The following is a 23,024-nucleotide window of genomic DNA, read 5'->3' as shown; positions in this document are numbered from 1 at the left end:
ATTTTGTCAACCACAGCACCTTCTGTGGCCCTTACTTTGTTCTTGTCAATCTCCTCTCCTTGAGCAGAAGAGGGAAGGGAGCCTGCTCCATAGGCGAACAGCCCCTCCGCAGAGGCATCCTGTTTTCTTAGTGTAATCACTTATTCGCATTGCAAAATATTACATGCGTGGGTTAAGCAATTCTAGGAGCATTCACTGAGCGCTCAGAGTGGGAACGTTTATCATGCATGCAAATACTAACTTACTTTCTAGAGAATGTTTAACTTAAAAGCCTAAAAAAATCTCAGATAATTCATTTCGGAATAGAAACCTCCTTCAGCCGCGCTCACTACCGCGCCCGGCTTCGCAGCACCGGCCACGAGGGGGCAGTGGCCGCCGCAAAGCCGAGGCGGGCGGTGGACTCGGCGGCTCGGCCATCGCTTGCTCTCGCCTGGCAATGGGCTCTCGGCCGTGGATTAGCGCAGCTGGAGACGTGGGAGGCCGCGGGCCCCGCCCCCGACCGGTGGCGGCTGCGGCGGCGCAGCGAGGCAGTCGGCACTGCGAAGTGGAGGCGCCGCGAGCGGAGGGCGCGACCGGCGGGTCCGGGCAGCGTGGGTTCGCCGCTTTGGGGGCTCCAGTCCGCGCGCCAGGGTCGAGCTGCACCGCGGGCTCCTTAGGTGGGCCTCGGCTCGGGAAGCCGGGAGTCGGGACCGCTAGTCGGGGCGCCGGGACCATGGCGTTGCGCGCCCGGGCGCTGTACGACTTCAGGTCGGAGAACCCGGGCGAGATCTCGCTGCGGGAGCACGAGGTGCTGAGCCTGTGCAGCGAGCAGGACATCGAGGGCTGGCTCGAGGGGGTCAACAGCCGCGGCGACCGCGGCCTCTTCCCAGCCTCCTACGTGCAGGTGATCCGCGCCCCCGAGCCCAGCCAGGCGGGAGACGGCGGCCCGAGTGCCCCGGCACGCTATGCCAATGTGCCCCCCGGGGGCTTCGAGCCCCTGCCCGCCGCGCCGCCCGCCTCCTTCAAGCCGCCGCCCGACGCCTTCCAGCCGCTGCTGCAGCCACAGCAGGCGCCGCCTCCGAGCACCTTCCAGCCGCCCGGCGCGGGCTTCCCGTACGGTGGGGGCGCCCTGCAGCCGTCGCCTCAGCAGCTCTACGGCGGCTACCAGGCCAGCCAGGGCAGCGATGATGACTGGGACGACGAGTGGGACGACAGCTCCACGGTGGCTGACGAGCCGGGCGCTCTGGGCAGCGGAGCATATCCGGACCTCGACGGCTCCTCGTCGGCGGTTGTGGGCGCAGCTGGCCGCTATCGCCTGTCCACGCGCTCCGACCTGTCCCTGGGCTCCCGCAGCGGCTCGGCGCCTCCGCAGCACCACCCGTCGGGGGCCAAGAGCTCGGCCACAGTGAGCCGCAACCTCAACCGCTTCTCCACCTTCGTCAAGTCCGGCGGGGAGGCCTTCGTGCTGGGGGAGGCGTCAGGCTTCGTGAAGGACGGGGACAAGCTGTGCGTGGTGCTGGGGCCCTATGGCCCCGAGTGGCAGGAGAACCCCTACCCGTTCCAGTGCACCATCGACGACCCCACCAAGCAGACCAAGTTCAAGGGCATGAAGAGCTACATCTCCTACAAGCTGGTGCCCACGCACACGCAGGTGCCGGTGCATCGGCGCTACAAGCACTTCGACTGGCTCTACGCTCGCCTGGCGGAGAAGTTCCCGGTCATCTCCGTGCCCCACCTGCCCGAGAAGCAGGCCACTGGCCGCTTCGAGGAGGACTTCATCTCTAAGCGAAGGAAGGGCCTGATCTGGTGGATGAACCACATGGCCAGCCACCCGGTGCTGGCGCAGTGCGACGTCTTCCAGCACTTCCTGACATGTCCCATCAGCACCGACGAGAAAGCCTGGAAGCAGGGCAAGAGGAAGGCCGAGAAGGACGAGATGGTGGGTGCCAACTTCTTCTTGACCCTCAGCACACCCCCTGCCGCTGCCCTTGACCTGCAGGAGGTGGAGAGCAAGATCGACGGCTTCAAGTGCTTCACCAAGAAGATGGACGACAGCGCGCTGCAGCTCAACCACACGGCCAATGAGTTCGCGCGCAAGCAGGTGACCGGCTTCAAAAAGGAGTATCAGAAAGTGGGCCAGTCCTTCCGCGGCCTCAGCCAGGCCTTTGAGCTGGACCAGCAGGCCTTCTCGGTGGGCCTGAACCAGGCCATCGCCTTCACCGGAGATGCCTACGACGCCATTGGCGAGCTCTTCGCGGAGCAGCCCAGGCAGGACCTGGATCCCGTCATGGACCTATTAGCGCTGTATCAGGGGCATCTGGCCAACTTCCCGGACATCATCCACGTTCAGAAAGGTAAAGCCTGGCCCTTAGATCAGGTGATATGGAATGTATTGTGCAGGCTGAAAGGGGTGACTTCGACAGCAGTACTACTGTGGGTTTCAGACTCATATTCTACCGGTGGGGAAGCGAGCAGAGACGTGGACGCCTGGCTCTTCTCCCCAGTGTAAGGTGGATTGCTCGACAGGCAGCTTCCTCCTCGAGTATCTCCCGGTAGGGAGTGAGTACTCTTTCTCGAAGGTTCAAAGAGTACCTTTGATAAGAGTGCTATCATTTTAGAGTTTGAATAGTTGAGTAATCAGCTGCTCAGATCTGTAATCTTCAGACGAGGGTAGAATTAGAAGGGAACCCAAACCATGTTAGGCATCTGTTTGAACACCGCACTGTCACTTAGTGGTCGGTTTCAAAAAGTGAGGAAATAATGGAGAAGAACGGATGTCTGTAAATAAAGAGAAATCTGCTTTCACCCTTCCACACCTCTCAATCTTTGCTTTGGTAGAGGAATTAAGATCAATTCTCTGAGCTTAAGAACTTCCTGCAAAGAATTCTTGCCTGCAACCTTCGCGAGGTGAAGTAAAAACCCTAATTTACTTTGTGAAGTGAAGTAAAAACCCTAATTTCAGGAAAAGCGTACTCATTTTGAGTTTGGAATCTATTAATGTACTGAAATTGAGAACGTTGCTTAGGAAAATTGTATAGGGAAACGACGTAGAGTGAATTTAATCTGAGGATTGGATCTGAGAGTGGCGTTACTGGTATCCCTGTGAGTTAGCTGTCCAACTGTCAGAGTTCATGAGTTATTAATAGTTGTTAGTGTCTCTGACCTTTGCTAAAGCACCGGAATTTGCAAATTAAAAAAATATATATATAGCAGTAGTCCTTGTCTTAACATTTCTCACTAATGTGCATTCTGATATAATGCCTTGATCGAGAGAATGGGGAGGTGTGGGAGTTAGTGAGGCAGTCTTGCCTGTGAATGTCCAGTGTAAGGGCGGCTAGGCAGCAGGGAAACTTACTGTCCCTGTTTCCTGAGCAGGTCTGGCCTTTACTGATGAAGTGCTCACTGCCTTTCTTGTGTGCCAGTCCGTTTATGAGCAACCCTAACTCTGGCATGTCTTTTCTTGCATCGAACTGAAGTTTGCCTCCCTTGATTGTCTTTCTGTTCCCTGGGACCGCCTTCAGACATTTGGAGACAGCAGTCTCGCTTCCTTCCTCTCTGCTTCTCTCCTTCCCCTTCCAAATGTGTGACTGGTCTTCTGACTCTTATGGGGGAAAGGGGCTTGCTGGGAGAATGATCAAACGCTTTCAGTCTTGTTGCTGCTGCTGAAAGGTAGTACCCTGGACATCAGTACTAATTTTAGTAGAGAGCAGTAACTTTCTTGGCAATTTGCAATTTGTAAATGCAGTCTAATATTGAATTCGCTTTTTGTGCAATCACATTGCTGTTGACCTATATGAAACCTGTATTTACATTCCCTATGCCTTTTTTTAAAAATATAAATTGTTATGAATCTTTGACTTTTTTGACTGGTGTTGGTGGAACTTCCTTTGTGAACCTTAGTAGAGGGACTTAGCATTTAAATTCCATTGGGTTACATCATTCTGGACCTATGCTGGCTGCCCTGTTACACATTTCTGTGAGTTTGTGCAAATTACCGGTAAATAGTTGAAAGGATGGAACCAAGTACAGACACTTGGACATATGTGCTGGGCCGCCAGTGTCTGTCTACTTTAGGTTGGCATCAGTTCATTCACTGTCAATCACACCATGCACTCAGCCTTTGTCAAGTGGCCTGCTTTTGAAATCGTGTATTAGAAAAGGTATCGTGTGTGTTCTAATATCTATTTTGAGTTTATAGCAATGGTCTACTTAGTCTATTAAACCATCTGGTTATGGCCAGGGTCACGCCTGTAATCCCAGCATTTTGGGAGGTCGAGGCAGGAGGATTGCTTTAAGGCCAGGAGTTTGAGACCAGCCTGGGCAACACAGGGAGACTCCCATGTCTACAAAAAATAAGGAAGTTAGCGTGGCATGGTGGCTCATATCTATAGTCCAAGCTACTGGGGAGGCTGATACTGGAGGATTGCTTGAGGATAGGAGTTTATTTGAGGTTGCAGTGAGCCATAATTGAACCATTGTCCTCCAGCTTGGGTGACAGAGCAAGACCCTGTGTCCAAAACAAAAAAACAAAAAATATGTAGTTTATTTACTTATTTATTTATTTTGTGGAGACAAGTGTCTTGCTATGTTGCCCAGGCTTGTCTCTAACTCTTGGGCTCAAGCAGTCCTCCCAGCTCAGCCTCCCAAAGTGCTGGGATTACAAACATGAACCACCATGCCCAGCCTAGTTTATCTTTTTTTAATTATAGAACTGGATTTGTCTCCTATCACTTGGGATTTGAAAAACTTCCTTCATTAAAACCAGTATCGTTTTATGTGGCTTAAACAGATCCAAGAGCACTAAACATAATCTTTAGGAACTTTGGAAAGAACAGCAGTTGATATTCAGTATAGTTTGTTTCTGCTGTAATCTTGGTGTGTAATGTACAGTGAGCCTGTGTCCCTAGATGACACATCTTTAGAAAGTACTACCATTTAAAGTGACAGTGTACAGTACATAAGGCTTAAAGCATTTGCTTATAGCCAGTGTTTATCAAGGATGCTAGTGTAGGCCATTTTTAGGAGTATAGATGAGACAAATATAAGCCAGGATAAAAGCTTTTTGAGCGTATTCAGGACTTGTGATTGTAAAGAGCACCTCAATTCCATCACCTCCCCCACTCCAACTGTTACACACTTGAAATATGGCTAATGTGACTAAGGAACTCAATATTGATCAACAGAGATGATAGAACTTTTCCATTAGTGCTGAAAGTTCTATCGGGCAGTGCTGTGTTAAACTGCTGGCTGCAGTTTAACTATCAACCCCATCGTAAGCTTCTCCAGCAAATTATCTTTGAATGTACTTTCCTGATAGCTTTATTTTTGCCTGGTCATCTCATGGCACCTCTTCCTTACCATACAGGCTTAATTAATAAAAACTGGGAAGGGGAAGCAAGTCTTGCTAGACTCTTCTTTGCTGAACTTCCCAGGCACTCAGCCTGAGTGACATTTCAGTAGTGTGAGCATCTTTTGCAGTGTGCCTTTGTGTCCCATTCAGAAAACACACTGGTTTCGGGACGGATGTCTGATGCCATCCTGATGAGAACCCAGCTACAAAATGAGGGTGGAAAACTCAAATACTCTTAAATGTGGCGGGCTGACATTTTCCTGACTGTACTAAATACTGAACCCATTCTTTAGTAATGGTTTTAATGTACACACTTTCTGCAAAAGTGAAGAAAGCGATACAGTTCCTTCAGCCAAAAGAGAATTCTGGAATTTTGATTTTTTTCCATCAATGAATGGAGTCTTAGATAAACAGAACTATTTGGGTTAATGGAGTTGAGCAAAGAAAGATGGTAGTTTGCTGTAGTCTGCGGTACATTAGATGGGAATTCAGAATCTACTGAAATTTTATTTGTGTTTTGCTTCGACCTAATGGGAGTCCTTTAAGTTCTTTGTTCATAGGCAGCTCATCGATCCCCAACTAGGCAGTATGCACATGTTTGTCACCGAAATGTAACCCCTGTGGTCTTGATTTTTTTTCTTAAGTGATAACATGTTATGTTCTCCCTCTTTATCATGCCTGTCTGCAGTATACCTTTATGGTGTTGATGTTGGTGAGTTTGGGGTAGTACTGAGGAATATATTTTATTGTTACTTTCTTGGCATATTCAGTTTTGTTTCCAAAGATGTAATTGATCTCTAATATTTAATAAAGCTAAATCTAGGGGCAGCAAGTTGAGGTTTAAAAGCTTTAGGTTTACCTCTTGGGGTTATTGCAAAAAGGAAAGACTGTAAAAGAAGTTTCATCCTTGTTTAGGAATTTGGACTAAATAAAGATGGCTAAAGGAAGTTCTTTTAAGTGAAATGTCTTTATTCTAGAGAAAAGGTGTATAATAGTGTTAAATTGATTTGTTGGTTTGGGCTGTGTGAAGCAGGGAGGCAGGACTAGATAAGTAAATAGGAAGTCCTGTTTTCTGTACTCTTAAATATGTAGAATCTACTTCATTGCTCTCTTAAGTGTCCCAGATGGAGCCTTTTTTCAATAAAAAATAGCCCCAGGACCTCAGGAATGGTATACCAGTAGTGGGCCTATCAGTCTTGCTGGGTAGAATTTCACCATTGTGCTTCCTTTTACCACTAGTAGAGTTGGCCTCATGTCCTTCAGACATTAATTAAAGATAGCTGGAGTCCCAGCAGGGCACACAAGGTAAGGCTGGGCCACACTGAGACCTTCCCTGTCTGCTCCCCATTCTCCTGTAGCTAAAAATAGCCCTGAAAGGGTGGTGCCAGGAATGCAGAAAAAAGCTCTAAGAAGTCAGGGCTGTTTGCAAATTCATCCTTATTTTTGAAACCTCTGGGCTAGAAATTGAGGCTGTTCATTCTTTTTGCTTTCCACTCCATCTTTAGTTGAACCCATTTCTCCTCTCTGCTGCATTTACCCCCAGACGTTCTCTAAGAAGACTTCATATCTCTAAAAAGGGAACAGGTCTGGGGCTTACCCTTTGCCCCAGTTTGTTTTCTTAGGGAAAATAAGGTAACCTTTGGTGCTTTTGAAATACATGACTCAGTTCCTTGGTTAAAATATAAATGTGACTGCCCAAGGACAGTCTTGGGCATGAAACTGGGCATGGGCAAGGACAGTCTTGGGCATGGGCACTGCTCATACCACCCTGTCAGGGGTTTCTCAGACTTCGTTTTTGAGCCACATAGCCTTCAGAGTCACACCGATTGCAGTGGGACTGAAGGGAGGCAGAGGACCTGCACTCCCACCCTCCTCCCAGTAACTCGGGGAGCCTATGGGGTTTCCTTGTTCAGAAATGTTGTCCTGTCTGGCCATCTTAGGACTTCCAAGCATGATGCCAGAACTCAAACAAGTGAGAAGTTCTGTGATTCACTTACAAACCCTTCCCTTAAACTATTTAACATGTTCTTCTCTTCGGGCTGAATAAAAAACTATTATTGTATTGCCTCATGTATTTTTAAATCAAAGTTTAAATATCAAGTTAGATTTAATTTGCCATATAATTTTGAAGCTCCATATCATTAACTAAAGGATTATAAAGTGGCAGAGTAATGCTGAGCTCTGTTTGACGAGATTATATCCGGAAGGCAGACGTGTATCATATCCCACATGTATACAACACCAACTAGAATCTGGCCGCTCTGCCGGTGTCTGCAGGAGGGCTGGGTAGGCCTCTGGTCTTTAGTGAGTTCTTTGACTAGCTATAAAGACAGATCAGTCAGCCTCGGCAGGTCCTTGTGCCAGATTTCTGAGAGCCTGGTGGATGGGCCAGTCTGCCCCAGAAGTTGCACCAAGGGGATGGCACTAGGCTGGGTCTGCTGAGAGAGCTGTGCCAGTGAAGGGCACAGCCAAGCCAAAAAGCCGTGGGTGCGGAGCCTCATCGCCGTGGGAGCTGGCCTGTCGGGACCAGCACGGGCTCTGGAGAGTCAGTATGTGAGCATGGAGGAGTTTTGAACAAGTTATTTTAACCTGCGTAATGCTCAGTTATCTTTGGCCAAGTGGTGGAACTTCCTCACAAGGTCAGCATAATAATTAAATGTTACGGTTCTTAGTAGCTAGTCACTAAATGTTTATTTTTGAAAAATAGGTGAATTTAAAAGGCAATGGCAGCCAGGCATGGTGGCACATGCGTGTAATCCCAGCTACATGAGAGGCTGAGGAAGGAGGGTCACTTGAGCCCAGGAGTTCAAATCCAGCTAGAGCAACACAGTGAGACCTTGTACCTTAAAAAGGAAAAAAAAAAAAAAAAAAAAAAAATTAAGAGCACTCTCCTTTGAAGGACAATTTCAGTAATCTTATCATCCTTCCTGGCAAACTATTGCCACCCGAATTGCAGGCAAAAGTACAAAAGCTCAAGGAGTCTTCAGTCTAGCAATTAAATATCTACTTTAATCAGTTTGCCCTGTATTGCACACTGGAAGTAATGGTAACTGGGATAAATGTCGATGTTATTTGGAGTAACTGGTTTGTTGTTGTTCACATTGAAGAGTGTATGTTAACTGTCTCCTGCTGGCTCCCTCCAACCCAAATCACTTGTGTTCTGGTGCAAATCACTTAACTTTCTGAGCTTCAGTTTCCTCATCTGTAAAAGTGAGGTTCATCATTTCCTAGGTACCATTTTGTTAGTTGACTTTTTAAAAAAATAAGATTAGTCTTATGTATCCAGGAAACGTTTAGACATTGTTTCAGGCTGGTTTTAATAGTGTTCTGTCTGCTTATGTGACTCTTAATCTGGGAGCATGAAAAGCCCTTACCAATTGGTATGAAAGAACATTTATGTACGTTTAGTTCATATCAGCAAACATGCATTGCAGGCTTACCTCACTAGGAACTTGGAATGTAAACGTGATTAATACCTGGCCTGCTGCCGCCTGGTGAGGGTTCCCAGGTATTCTGAAGCTGCAGTGTGGTAGACAGCTGGAGCGACTTCTCTCTGACCCAAATTAATAGGACCACCAAAGAGATAAATTATGACAGTTTTTTTAAGATGGAGTGTTGCTCTGTTGCCCAGGCTGGAGTGCAGTGATGCGATCTCGGCTCACTGCAACCTCCGCCTCCCGAGTTCAAAAGATTCTCCTGCCTCAGCCTCCTGAGTAGCTGGGATTACAGGCATGTGCCACCATGCTTGGCTAACTTTTATATTTTTTTAGTAGAGATGGGATTTCACCGTGTTGGCCAGGCTGGTCTTAAACTCCTGCCTCAAGCAATCTACCCACCCACCTTGGCCTTCCAAAGTACTGGGATTACAGGCATGAGCCACTGTGCCCAGCCTCTGATATTGATCTTATAGCTTGATTAAACTTTAATTTGAACGAGTTTTAGTTCATATGTCATTTCTGTACCTTTTCTTATGACTTATCTCTCACTGTAATTTGACTTTCCTCTTCTGCTAAATAAATTGTTATTTTGCAGGTAAGGGGACAGTGAAGGAAGGGGAGCTAAAATCATTAGATTTATTCATAGAGCGCTCTAAAAGATAAACTAGATTTTATTCAACAAATAGGTACGTACCCTTCATTGTCTAGGCACTATTCAAGATGTTAGTGTTGCATCAGTGGCCAAAACAAAGATCCCCACCCTTGTGGAGCTTGCAGTCTAGCAGGGTGGAGACACTCAATGAAAAACAAACACAGGAAGTAAGTTTTAATGTATGTTGGAGTTTGGTATGTGCTAGGAGAAAAAAGTAGAGCAGGGAAAGAGGGCATGGGAGGGAGGATGAAGTACTAGAAAGAGTGCTCAAAGTAGGTCTCATTGAGAAAGTGAGATTTAAGCAGAGACCTGAATCACTCTGGAGTCAGAGGAGTCATCCAAGCAGGTATCTCAGGGGAGAGCTTGTCAGGCAGAGGGTTTAGCTAACGTAAGGCCCTGGAGTGGGCATGTGCCAAGCAGATTGAGGAACAGCAAGGCCAGGTGGTTGGAGTTAAGAGGATCCTAGGAGATGAGGTCATGGAAAGTGAGATTTGCAAGGCTTTGCAGGTCACTGTTAGGGCTTGGGATGAAAGCCCAAGTCAGATGGAAGCAATTAGAGAGTTTTGAGCCAAGGTATGACATCCAGCTGGACATATTAACAGACTTAGTCCAGAGCAGTGAGAATAGAATGGCGTGGGGCAGTCAAAGGTGGATGGAAGCAGGGAGCTAGTAGGAAATTCTCAAGTAATCCGGGTGAGAGATGCTGGTGGCCTGAACCAAAGTAGAGACAACAGAGGTGGTAGGGGAGGGGATCCCCCTCTGGATATATTTTGGAGGTAGAATCAACAGGTTTTCCTGAGGGATGGGATTGTGAAGGATGTGACATGCGAGAGAAAGAGGAGTCATCAATGGTGACTCCGCAATTTTGGCCTGGCCTACAATAAGAATTGTCAGAACAGCAGTGGGGAGCAGCAATCAGGACCTGAGTTTTCTCCTTTTAGGTAGATCAGGCTCATGCATTCTGTTCCATGTCTCCCCACCCCAACACAAGCACTTTCAAGCTTCAGGTCTAGTCTCCTTCCTTGGAGTATCCCCCTTGGATTGTAGTCCTTTTGTGAATACTTGTCTTATGCGGTGCTCAGTTATTAGTGTGTGGGTTTTTTATGTTCCTGTGTTGTGTAGCTGTTAAATACTGTTTTATACATGCATAGCAAGTACTTAATGGATGCTTGTTGGATTAATGAAGTAAGCACTCAGTAGCTACTTGGTTGATCTTGAAATAGATTTATAAGATGTTTTTGTTTTTCCATTTATATGATGATGGATAACAGTCTAAAAGTGTACAGGAAATAAAGATAGAATCTGGATGTATTTTATGGATGAAGTCATTAACAATGTGAGTGATTTAAAAGTCTTAGAGTTATGTGTTTATGAAATGACTTTCCGTAATTCATTGGGGAGGGGAGAGGAAGTTTGAAAATGCTTAAAGTGCCAGAGAATTAATACTGTATACCTCATGATTTCACTTTATATTGATTCTTGGTGTTTAAACTTACGCATGCACACACACACATATACATACACACATTTTCCTCATTAGTAAGTTTTAGTTATAATATTTTTACTGGGGTCTCATTTGCTTAATTCAGAGCACAAGATCCAGAGAATACATTCACCTTGTTGCTTGACTTGGATGCACATGGAGCACTGAGCTCATGTGTGGAGCAGTAGGTACTTGCCCTCATGGAAGACTCTCTCAGTTCCATGAGGGAAGTAGAATGTGTGCACAGAGGACTGAGATAGAAGGTTGATTTAACTCAGTGCTGCGAACAAGACGGTGCATGGGAGTCCAGGGGATAGAGAGGAATTGTCAGTTTATGTTAGAGGCTTGAGTGGGCAGCATTTGGATTCTCCCTTTGAAATATGGTCACAGTGTGACTTTTGGAGGAGCATAGGGGGAAAGCGCACTCCTGATCTTACAATGCTTTAGCATAGATTTGACAAGCATACAGTAATTGATAAGCAAGGTACCCAGTGCTCAGGTCAGTGAAGGGAACTGAAGTGAGGAGCTGTCACTGTACTGTGCGACACACAGTCGTGGACATGCACCATGATGTGAAATAGGACAGAAGGAGGAGTAATTATGGGGAGTGGATGGGAAGGTTCAGGGGTGGCTTCTGCCAGTCTCAGTCTAAGAAGAGTCTTGAAAACAAGTGGAAGTTTGCCCAGCCGGCAGAGTGGAGGAAGGGCATTCTGGGCCGAACCATATGGGATCAGTCTTGACTGCCTCTCAGAACCAGCTGCTGAGGGGATACAGCAGAAAATGGGGCCCCACCCTGGATCTGAATCAGAATGTCTGTGCTGCCTAGACATTGGCGTTCTTTGAAAAGCTCCTCACATGCTTTTGATGTACTGTTGGGTTTACAGCTGCTGTTGGAGGTTATAGAGGAAACATGGAAGATCATATGGGGTGCTGACATGGTCAGGCCTGCACTTAAGATGGACAGGTCCTGGTGGCAGGTGTAGAACGTGGTTGGGGGTTAAGTGAGCTCTGTGGAGAGCTCTCACAGGAATTCAGACCAGATGTGATAACATCCTAACGGGGGGAGTGTCCATGGGGGGTGGGAGCAGAACACAGAAGGGGCTGCTTGCCTGCAGAGTGGGGTAAGGGACAGGGAGAAGTACAAAATGACCTGCAGATTAGAGGCTCTGGGTCACCAGTAGAGATGCCTGGAGATGGCCTGGAGCGGGGTCTGCAGACTACAGCCCACGGGCCAGATTCACCCAGGCGCCTGTTTCTTACCGTGCTTGAGCTAAGAATGGTTTTTGTATTTTTAAATGATTCTGTGTTTAATGGTTCTATAAGTCCCTACATAATAACTTCAATTTTCCCTCTGGACCTGCAAAACCTAAAATGCTTACTGTCTGGCCCTTAAAGAAAATGTTTGCTGACCTTTGACTTGGAGGACAAGCAGGTTAGGGGGCTGGGAGTGGCTACTCTTTATTGAGCACTTACTATGTGATAAGCAGTATTCCAAACATTTTATATATGTCCTTTTTTTTTTTTCCACTAGAAAATTCAGAAGCGATACCTTGTCTTAATTCCATGCAGGAATGGGTATGACAGCAGTGTGGTTGTTAGCATGGAATAAAACCAGATGGGTTTGAATTCCTGCCAGCTTCACTGTGTAACCTTGGGCCACACACTTCTTAACCTCTGTTTCCTTGTGTGTAACTGTGTTATTAATACAATAGCTGATAATGCTGAAAAATATTTTTCAGCATTAATTATCAGCTATTGTATTAGTTTCCTGTGGCTGCTGTAACAAAGTCCTACAAACTGGGTGATTTACAACAACAGAAATGGATTCTCTGAGAGTTCTAGAGACGAGAAGTCTGGAAGGACAGTGTGGCAGTGCGATGCTCCCTTTAGAGGCTCTAGGGGAGACCCCTCCCTTGCCTCTCCAGCTTCTGGTGGTTGCCAGCAGCCTTGGTTTTCCTTGTTCTGCAGCTGTATCACCTCAGTCTGTGGCTCCATCCTCACGTGGCATTCTCCCTGTGTCTCTGTCTCTGTCTTCTCTTAAGGACACCCGTTGTCCTAGATTTAGGGCCCACCCTAATCCAGAATGACCTTACCTTAACTAATTACATATTCAGAGACCCTACTTCCAAAAAAGGTCACAATCAAAGGTTCCATGTAGATTTTAGGGGTACACTATTTAACTCAGCGCAGTTTTTAACTCCCCCAAAGTGGTGTCATCTCATTTGGTGGCTGTGAAAACTGAGGCTCAGGGAAGTTAAGTGATTTCCAGGCTCACGGAGCTAATGAGGAGAGCTAGGATTCGAGCGCATTATTTTCCTGAAGTTGAGACTGATACTTCTTATGCTACAATACGTAACATGCTTGGTAGAAAATTGACTTATTCTACAGGCAGTCAGCAGCCATAAAGGTTTCAAACTGAAGAGTGACATTTAATCATAATCAAAATAGCTATCATGTTTTGAAGACTTCCTGTGTGCCAAGCATGGTGCTTTGTGTTTTATATTTTTTATATCTATTTAAGCTTCATAGGAGCTTTTGAGATAAATGCTCTTCTTATACCCATTTTGCAGACAGGAGCTGAACCACAGAAATTTTTTTTTTTTTTTTTTGAGACAGACTTTTGCTCTTGTTACCCAGGTTGGAGTGCAGTGGCGCGATCTCGGCTCACCGTGACCTCCACCTCCTGGGTTCAAGTGATTCACCTGCCTCAGCCTCCTGAGTAGCTGGGATTATAGGTGCCTGCCACCACTCCCGGCTAATTTTTTGTATTTTTAGTAGAGACGAGGTTTCACCATGTTGGCCATGCTGGTCTCGAACTCCTGACCTCAGGTGATCTACCTGCCTCGGCCTCCCAAAGTGCTGGGATTACAGGTGTGAGTCACCCCGCCCAGCCAAACCACAGAAATTTAAACTGCAAGTTCCCGGAGGCATCCTTCGCTGGTGCACCCTGGCTCCCTGAGGCAGGGCTTTTGGAAGTTACTCCTGTTGGTCGGGCGGAGATGAGAAGGCTTTTAGAGTACTCCAGGGGAAGAGTTGGTTTTGGAAAGGAACAGGTGAACTCGAGACACCTGCTAGGTATCATGGCAGGACCTGGTGAGGTGCTGACTCTCCTGAGGAATCTAGTGTTACCTTAGAGGTTTTAAGTTTGGGTGGTAGAAAGTAGTGAAACCAGTGATAGAAGAGGTGGGCAGACTGAGAAGAGGAGCAGGACTAAAAGGAAAGACCAGGAATGGGGCTGAAGGGAGTCTTAGAAAATCCTATTTTCCAGGCCTTTTATTGTGTTTAATTATGTTGACATTTGTGATTTTCACCAAAACCACATATTGTCTGCAGCAAGACATTTTTAACTAAATACTAATAGATGTTAGTGTGGATGATCTGTAAATTTTCACGTTTTATGATTTGTATTTCACGTATATTTTAAAACTTGATACATTTTTAGATGCTTTGTTTTGTGTTTAGTTGGTTATTTATGATTTCATGCAAGGGTGTCCAGATGTGGTCAGAGTAAAGACTCACAGCCACCGGACACCTGGGCCCTGCCAGTGCAAGGCAGCAGGAAAACCACAGGAGTGAGGAGTGTCCTTACGTTTAAAACAGCTGAGTTAGGAATTATCTCCACAGCTTCGTGATCATGAAGGGATGTGAAGTGGTACTCAGGGTAACGAAGAGTGCTTGTGCTGTTCACCAGTCAGTACCACCATGGCATACGTGGCAATTGGGACAATGGCGTTTACAATTTCAGATAAAAACCGGAAAATTACCTGAAAACGAGAAATGCATTCTTTGCAAATATTCTGCTAACTCCAGCATGAACCACAGTGCTCTCAGATAGGGTCCCATAAGTGCCCTGGCTCCGCGCGTGTGGCTTGCCTTGCCTTGGCTTCTCTTCTAAAGAGCAGTGCCACTTTACTCTCTTCCTGGCCCCATCTAGCGGGACTTCCGTTTAGATTTATTTTAGCAGCTTCTATTTAGATTTATTTTGGCTTGGGTCTCCCTTTATCTTTCTAGAAAAAAAGAGAATAAGGTTTTACCTTTTCATTAAAGAGTGAACTTTCCCGAGTTCACTCTTTTCTTTGGTACAGATATGCTTGTTGTCATGTGTCAAAAGTGTTGGCAGCTAGCAAACATATCTATTGTTGCTTTTTTTTTTGGTAGAGACTAGTACCAGTATCTGTGCACATACCTCAGGTAATTAAAGAACTGGGCACTGCAGACTTCAGGCCCCAATTTGTGTTCTCTGAATTTGAACCATTATATAAGTTTTACTTTACAAAATCAGTTTTTTAAAAGTTTCATTGTGTGGTCAGCATTATCAAGGATAGTATGTCTACCTTATTTTATTAAGATTCTATGGGTATCAGATCTTTAAGAAAAGAAACAATACATGGTTTTCTTTCTCATTCTCAGATTTTAAAGTCTTCATCTATATTTGCTTGGCTATACGCAACATTTTAGCCATCATACCCAAAAACACTTCTCAAATAAAGACACTGTGTTTTCAAAATTCTCCTGAAACTATCACCCTAGTAATTTTATCACATATTTAATATTCATTATAGACTGGAACACAAGAACCTTTATATATATAAAATTACCAGCAAGAAACAGTTTTGCCAGATAAACCACAAGAGGTACAATCATGTGATTTCTCTCTTCATTTTTGGAATGAGGTGAACTGTATGAATACATATGCATAGTAAGTAAAAGTAATCATGTTTTAAGGTATTTATACTCAAGTGAATATTTGTATTCAAACTGAATATCATTCTGCATTTAGACATTAGGTAATTGCTGAATGAAACTATAAGAACTACTTAATTAGAGTATAGCAACACTTTTACCTGAAACAGACTGATGATATCTTCAGGATGAAATCAAGCTTAGAGGCCTGAATTCTTTAAGTGATTTTTTTTTTTCCATCAAGCAACCAGGTTTTTTTCTTTTTGCAATTGACTATGCTTGTCTTTATCCTCTTCCCTCCTTTTCAAAATGGTTCAAAAGTTCTCTTTGTCATTTATTATATTTATGAATTTAAAAGTGCATTTTAAATTATCTTTGAATTTTGATATCTATTAGCTTTAGGGACCTTTATTAGTCCATTCAGAAAATTGCTTTCCCTGACTTGAGTTCAGTATTAATTTTGTACCCTCCAGGGTTTATTAATGTGGTCCAAATCCTGGAGCCCACTTAGTATGAATCCATGCGGGAATAGTATTTAGGGTCTGGAGGTGGTTTGTGGGTTGCTCATCCCTATGTTGGTGGCATAGGCTCCTAGGAGGCGTGGGGTACTGGTGTAGTGTGCTGTGTTTGAGGCCGGTCTATGGGGCTTTGCGATTGCCATGGGTAGGGCAGTCGGCCACGTACAAGGGAATTGCCTGAGTTGGGCAGACCCAGGTTCACATGCAGCTGGACACTGAGTAAAATTATTTAGTTTCCCGGAGTTTCATTTTCTGCCTCTGAAAATGGTGGCAATGATTACTTTTATTTCAGGGTTAAAGAGAAGAAAATGAGACATGCAAAGTGCAGAGCACAGGTGTGCACAGCGCAGGCACTCCTCTGTGATGGTCGAGTGGCTGGATGGCCGTCCTGCTTCTCTATTTTAAGTGGATGCTGGCCTTTGCTTTTTGAGACGTTTTGCTCAAAACAATATGAAAAAGTAAAAATAAGTATTAGAGCAGAGAGGAGGAAGGGTAATCAACAAGTAGGTGGAGACCAACAGGGAGGAAGGAAAGGGGAGGGGAAGAAGTTAATGGGGAGTTAGCAGGGAAGGCCAGGGTGTGGATCCCAGCAATGAGAGGATAAGAACCCAATAGGCCATGTTGACCAAATTAGCATTTTCTTTCAGCATGTTACATGTGCCAGGGAATGAGGAAAAACAGGCCGAGTCCAGTCTTGAGCGACTTCTAAGCAGCTGTCCCTGTTGCCCTTCAGCCTGTCTCCTGTTCTTTCCCATACACCATGGCTTCTGTTTTCTGGGGAAGGGCCCCTGGAAGACAGAAATCGAGTTAATGTTTTTGGCACATTCATGATTTCAAAATTAAATAAGGTGCTTTCTTTCTTCTTTTTTTTTTAAAGGGAGAAAATGTAGCTTTGGATTCCTGTTGCTTAGTGACTGGGCCTTTTGTATAATTAGTCTTAGAAGAGACAAAACATACTGAGAATAAGAGATTGGATTGAGGAAAAGAAGGCAAAGTTCAGGTACAAGAACTGGATGGGGTTGGCCGGGGACCTCTTGGAGTCATGGCAAGCCCCGCGGGGGCCTGAGTTTGGGGTCAGGCAGAAAGAGGGAAACCAGGAAGGAGGCCAGACAGCTTCTTTAAAGGGAGGGCAGGGCCTTGCCTGGTTAAAATGCCTGAGGCAATACAGTGTATGAGGGCTTTTTTTTTTTCTTTTTTTTTCTCCCGGTCTCACTTTGATGGGTCAGAAGTTTCTAGGAAAATTCTGATTAAAATGCCTGCAGCAGTACAGTGTATGAGGGTTTGCTTTTGTTTTTTTTCTTTTTTTCCCCCCGTCTCACTTTGATGGGTCAGAAATTTCCAGGCAAGTTGTTTCTCCCTGCGAATGAGAAGCAGAGGAACATGAAACAGAAAAGTTTAGTGCAGTGCAAGTGCATCTACTAGTGTGCTCTTGAGTTTCAGCTTGCAGTGCATTCGTAATATGTGCGCATGGGCTACGTGACTCAAGAGATTCACTACTCTCGTACTGTCATTCTAGAAGAAAATTGGCATTGAAATCTTAAGTGTTTTTACTGATGGAAACAGTTTAATGATATGCTTTGTAAATAGTGTAATGCTTTTGAAAATGGTGCTGATTTCTAATTCATAATTTTTAAACGATTTTTAAAAATTTGAGCCTTTTAAGGTAATATTAATGAACCTTGTCACATGATTAAAAATTCTTTTGTTTTCGTTGTTTTATATTCATTGCAAACATGAGTAATATAATTCCTCTGAAATTGAGAACATATGTATTATAAACAAAAACAGTTATTTCTTGCTTTCCTCTTTTCAGCCTGAGCATCCTTTAGAGCTGCGAGATGGCTTACATTGGTTTAGATACAAAGAAAAAAGGTAGGAGGGGGGATGGAAGTGAATTTAGGACGTTTGCTTTCTCTGGAGCTAGGACTGGTGATGCAGAAGTGGGGCAAAGTACCTTTCTCTGAGCTTTGGCAATTGCACTGATATGAAAATGAGCCCTGTTGGGAATTTTACAGGTACAGAATCAGCTTGGGAGTCTAGGAGATTTTGTTAATAACAAATCCTAAACCAAAGTAAAAATATTGGTTTAATTTTCCTTTTAATTCTCAAAATGTAGAAAGGAAAGGATCCTTTTCGACAATGTAGCAGGTTCAAGTCTCCATCTCAGGCCTTAATCCATTCAATCTATGCCCACAAAAAGGGTAGTAGGTCTCCTGAATGAGGATGCCCTGCTTGGAAGGGAGAATGGGACGTGCCGGGGCTGGCAGGCAGGTAGAGGTGGGGTCTTTGCCGTGAATTAGCTGTGGGACTTTGAACAAGTGGCTCACCCTCTTCTTTGTAGAATGGAGATAATTGTATAAAAACTCTTCTAAGACCTTTTTAGCATTAAAAAAAAAAAAAATCTGAGACCCAGCTCTGCCTTTCTCACCTGGGAAGCAGCTAAGCCTAGCCTTCCCCAGAGGGCGTCTCCAGGACTGGAGTGTGAGAAGGTGCTTTCCGGCTCCTTCCTCTCCTTTAGGAATTAGAACTGAGGGTTTTTAGTTCCTGAGTGCACTTTCTATCCTGTGGAAGAATTCGAGCAATCCACCAAACTAATGCAATGATTAAGTTGAACTCTCTACCAAAATTTGACTCTCAACAGGTAAACCTTCTTAGGAGGAGCTTACTCTAGGATCCTTCCTGCCTCCTTCACAGAGATACCCTGAGGAAGAAACAGCTGCAGTGTGTTGGAGGCTCAGCCTGGGGGGCACTCTGGGCTCCTTTTGCCTATTCAGGATCACTATCTTGGGATGTAGTTGAAATCTATTGCCTCACTTAAAATAATTATTTTTCCTGTACTTCAGATTCATTTTAAGAATGTATTTTTCAGGCTGGGCGCGGCAGCTTATGCTTTTAATCTCAGCAGTTTGGGAGGCTGAGGCGGGAGGATCGCTTGAGCTCAGGTGTTGGAGACCGACCTGCCTGGGCAACATGGTGAAACCTTGTCTCTACAATTTAAATTAAATAGAGAGAGAGAGAAGAAAATTTCTTTTCAGTTTTGTAACGTGGGGAGGCTGCACTACTTCATGTGTAAATAGTGTTTTCTTCTGAATTGGAAAAGTTACTACTTCATTGGTAGGTTTTTTAAAGAGTATATTCACACTGGTCTGTATTGTCAGCCTCTTATTTAATCTCTAATGTGCACCTGCACTTTCTTTTCATAATAAAATCGTAATATGTTCATGCTATTTCAGATGCAGCTAACTAATGTCTGTTACTTTAGCCCAAGAAGCAGTTTCAGTTTACAGTGACATTGTCTTTGGAAAATGTTTTCCCCTCTGATTACACCTGTTTATTATTTTCTTTCATCTTAAAGCTGTTCCCCTAACTATGAGTACTGTGGGATCTTTCGTTTGTTCTAACAGTGATGCTTTTGACCTTAAGACTTCATTGTATAATTGCTCCCCCATTCTTTCGTTTCCCTCTTCTGTTTTGAAAGCAGCATGGTGGCAATATGATGTTTATGAGGGGAGGGGGCTGGCAAGGGGGCATGTTCCTCCTAAATTAGCCTCTTAAAAAGCAGCGCTTTTGATGCTATTGCCTGTTTTCATGTTGGTTCCGTGATGAAAATGTGTAGCCCTTGTATTATGTAGATTCTGGGCAACATTTTTAGTTTTCATTTACACTCCTCTGGTTTGGTTAAAAAACAATGCAGAATAGCCCTGAGAATGCTTAAAAAATGCTCTCCTCCTTTGTTACAGCTCTGCAGAGAACGCTTTAAAAACGCTGTCATACTTTGTTACAGCTCTGCAGCTGGTTGTATTGTACCTCTGCAGTTGTTTCTTAGGCAGCTACAAATTACTTAATTTCAAAGCTATCCTAGAAGTAGCAAGCCTATGATGATCTAACTCTGCTCCAATGGTTTCTGTCTCCAACGTGCTAGAACTGAAGATTTTGCTCTCTGCCTTTCTTGTGATATTTACAATTTTGAATATGAAGATAATTGTGAAACCTAAAAATATGTACACATAATTCCCAGTTTGAGCAGTTAGATCAACTATAAGAACCCAACCATTTGTAACAAAACCAAATTCTACTTCTAATAATAATACTATTTCACTGACATCTAGCCAACGCTTGTAATACTGTTTCTATTGGAAAAATATGTTTCCACTTTCTTTTTGACTGAACTCAGAGTTAGGAGCTAGGCAGAGTTAGGCAGAGGTGGGTAGAGGGAAGCTTCCTGGGGAACCCCAGAAAGTGGTTCTGTGTGTTAGTCCCCAAGTGTTAAACACTCATGCTGTCTGTCTGTGGATCACTTGAGCTGTTTAAAAGATGTCATTTTTTTTTTTTTCTGTTTACTTCTAGTCAGAACTAGTCAATTGACTTCCATAATTAGCTTACCGTATTCATAGGGAGGAGAGCACTGATACCTTTACTGTTTGTTAAAAGGTGTACAGAAAAAAACTAATTGGAAAGTTGTGAGATTAGTTTTTAAAAAAAGAAATTATTTTCTTGGGAAAAGATGTATATATTGTAAAACTTTGCAAAGTATTTTATAAGAGTTAACTTTTTTCATTTGGCTTCAGATGTTGGAAGGCCCTTGGCATTGTCATTCTGAACATTAACAGCTCTTATCTTCAATTCAGGATATATTCAGGAACTCTCGATTTTTAATTTGTTCCAAGTATATTACTCTCAATTTGTTTTATTGCTAATCATCTTTTAACTTTCTTTGGAAGGTGTATCTGGGAGAAAATCAATTTAGTTACGTCTCAGTTAAAGGAAGTTATTTTTGTTTTTAAAAACTTGTTCTACATTTGTGGCTACAATTTTATGGAGACATAATCTTCCTTGATTACACGTAGCTCTCCTTATTCTACAAATTTGTACTTTTAAAGTATGCTATTTAATACCTTAATTTACCATTTTATGTCGTTTTTATTTTTTAATTTTTTAGACAGGGTCTTGCTTTATTACTCAGGCTGGAGTGCAGTGGCATGATCACAGGTCACTGCAGCCTGGAATTCCTGGACTCTCCTGCCTCAGCCTTCTGAGTAGCTGGGAGTACAGGGGTGCGTCACCACACCTGGCTAGCACTTTCTCTTCTAAATAGTTGTAGTGCTTGCTTTGAAGTCAGTTATGCAGTCAGATCCCATCTCAGCCTCCTGCTGGGTTATGTGGATGACGGTCAGACTTGAAGACGTTGCATAACTTCCTCAATTTCCTTGTAGTAAAACTAGGAGTAATGTCTGTTGTAAAGTTGCAGTGAAAGTTAGAATGTAGTGAAAAGTAGATGGAAAATGTCTAGCATATGTTGTTACTATTTCTAGCAGCTACCATTTACTGTTCAGATATTCTATTCTCTACCCTCCACCCTGCCACCATCCATAGTGCAGTGCGCATGTAGCAGGCCCTCTGAGCATTTTCCGTTGTCACATTGGTCACATGTTATCTTGGAGAAAGCCGTATTCAACTCCCATGCAGAATTGTGTGCTTCGTGGACCTATCTCACTTTGCGTCAGGGTAGTTTGCCTGCCCTGACGGTGCTTTGCGGTGTGGCTCCTGTTTGAATCTCCCTGTTCTATCAGTGTGCTCTATACGTGCCAGGCTTTCCGTAAATGTTCACATTAAAATTATCACCCCGGAGCCCAACCTTTTGGGGACTTTTAAAAACAGCAACATTTTGTGTTATTCACTTAATAAATTCATACTTGGGAAAAAAATGAGTCGTTGGTTTTTTTTGTTTTGTTTTGTTGTTTTCTTGGTTTTTTTAAGATGGAGTTTCACACTCATTGCCCAGCCTGGAGTGCAATGGTGCGATCTTGGCTCACTGCAACCTCCGCCTCCTGGGTTCAAGCGATTCTCCTGCCTCAGCTTCCCGGGTACCTGGGATTACAGGTGCCTGCCACCATGCCTGACTAAAAATGAGTCCCAAATTCTTCTTGGCTTCTCTAGTATGTATGCTTAGGAAGCTTGAAGGTATTACATGCTGGCAAGATCCTAGGGCCTCAAAGAGATGTTAATACTCATTGCTGTATCCGATACTTTGGAAAATGTATGCTGATATAAGTTGTAAAAACTTTGACTTTTTTTTTTTTTTTTTTTTTGAGATAGAGTTTTACTCTGTCACCCAGCAGGCTAGAGGTACAGTACTGTGATCACAGCTCGTTGCAGCCTCAACCTCCCGGAATCAGATGATCCTCCCACCTCAGCCTCTGGAGTAGCTGAGACTATAGACGTGCACTGCCAGGTCTGGCTAAATTTTTGTATTTTTCATAGGAATGGGGTTTCACCATGTTGCCCAGGCTGGTCTCAAACTCCTGGCTTCGCCCATCCCCCTGCCTCAGCCTCCCAAATTGCCAGGATTTTAGGCACGAGCCACCGTGGCAAGCCCTAGACTTGTTGATTTTTAAATTGGTTGTTACGGATGCACGTCTGTAATTCTATATAACGCAATGCAGTTTCTCAAAATATGGTGAACTAATTTGGAGTTTGACAAGCTGCAACTTAGTTGACATTCACCCAATTCAAGGCCAGGTTTCAGAGCTTCTCTATACTGGGCTCTATTCTCTATGGTGAAAAGCCAGGCTCTAGTAGTTAGAGCAAGTAATACTTGCAGAATATTACCAATACAGGCAGTAGCTGTTACTTAGGTCAAGCTCTGAGCAGGGCAGGATCCTGAATTCTGGTCCTTAGCATTTGAACATAGGACTGTGGCTTCCTCGGGTACCTTGGATTGAAATCAGATGAAAATATAGTCAAATCATTTGAGATTTTTCTCTTTTAATTTCCTATTCCCTTTATCATTATAAAACATGTATTTTTTCACTACACATTCTCAGTCTTTTTGAATTTTTTTTCCTTTAGTTTTACCTGTTATCCTTTCCTTTCCTTCTTCTCTTCTCTTCTCTTCTCTTCTCTTCTCTTCTCTTCTCTTCTC

The 23,024-nt window shown here is 44.2% G+C and overlaps 1 protein-coding gene across 1 annotated transcript in view; it reads left to right on the top strand.

Moving 5' to 3' along the window:
• Positions 1-455: 455 nt before the first annotated feature.
• SNX18 (sorting nexin 18) overlaps positions 456-23,024 on the top strand; it is a 27,459-nt gene continuing 4,890 nt past the window's right edge. The window contains exon 1 of the mRNA XM_023210546.2: positions 456-2,333. Coding sequence (XP_023066314.2) covers positions 713-2,333 — 1,621 coding nt within the window. The 5' untranslated portion in view covers positions 456-712. The remainder of the gene's footprint in view (positions 2,334-23,024) is intronic.

The sequence above is a fragment of the Piliocolobus tephrosceles genome, chromosome 4 (genome assembly GCF_002776525.5).
Source record: "Piliocolobus tephrosceles isolate RC106 chromosome 4, ASM277652v3, whole genome shotgun sequence".
Lineage (NCBI taxonomy): Eukaryota > Metazoa > Chordata > Mammalia > Primates > Cercopithecidae > Piliocolobus > Piliocolobus tephrosceles.
The sequence above is the reverse complement of the archived record's forward strand: the minus strand, read 5'-3'. Positions and strand labels throughout refer to the sequence as shown.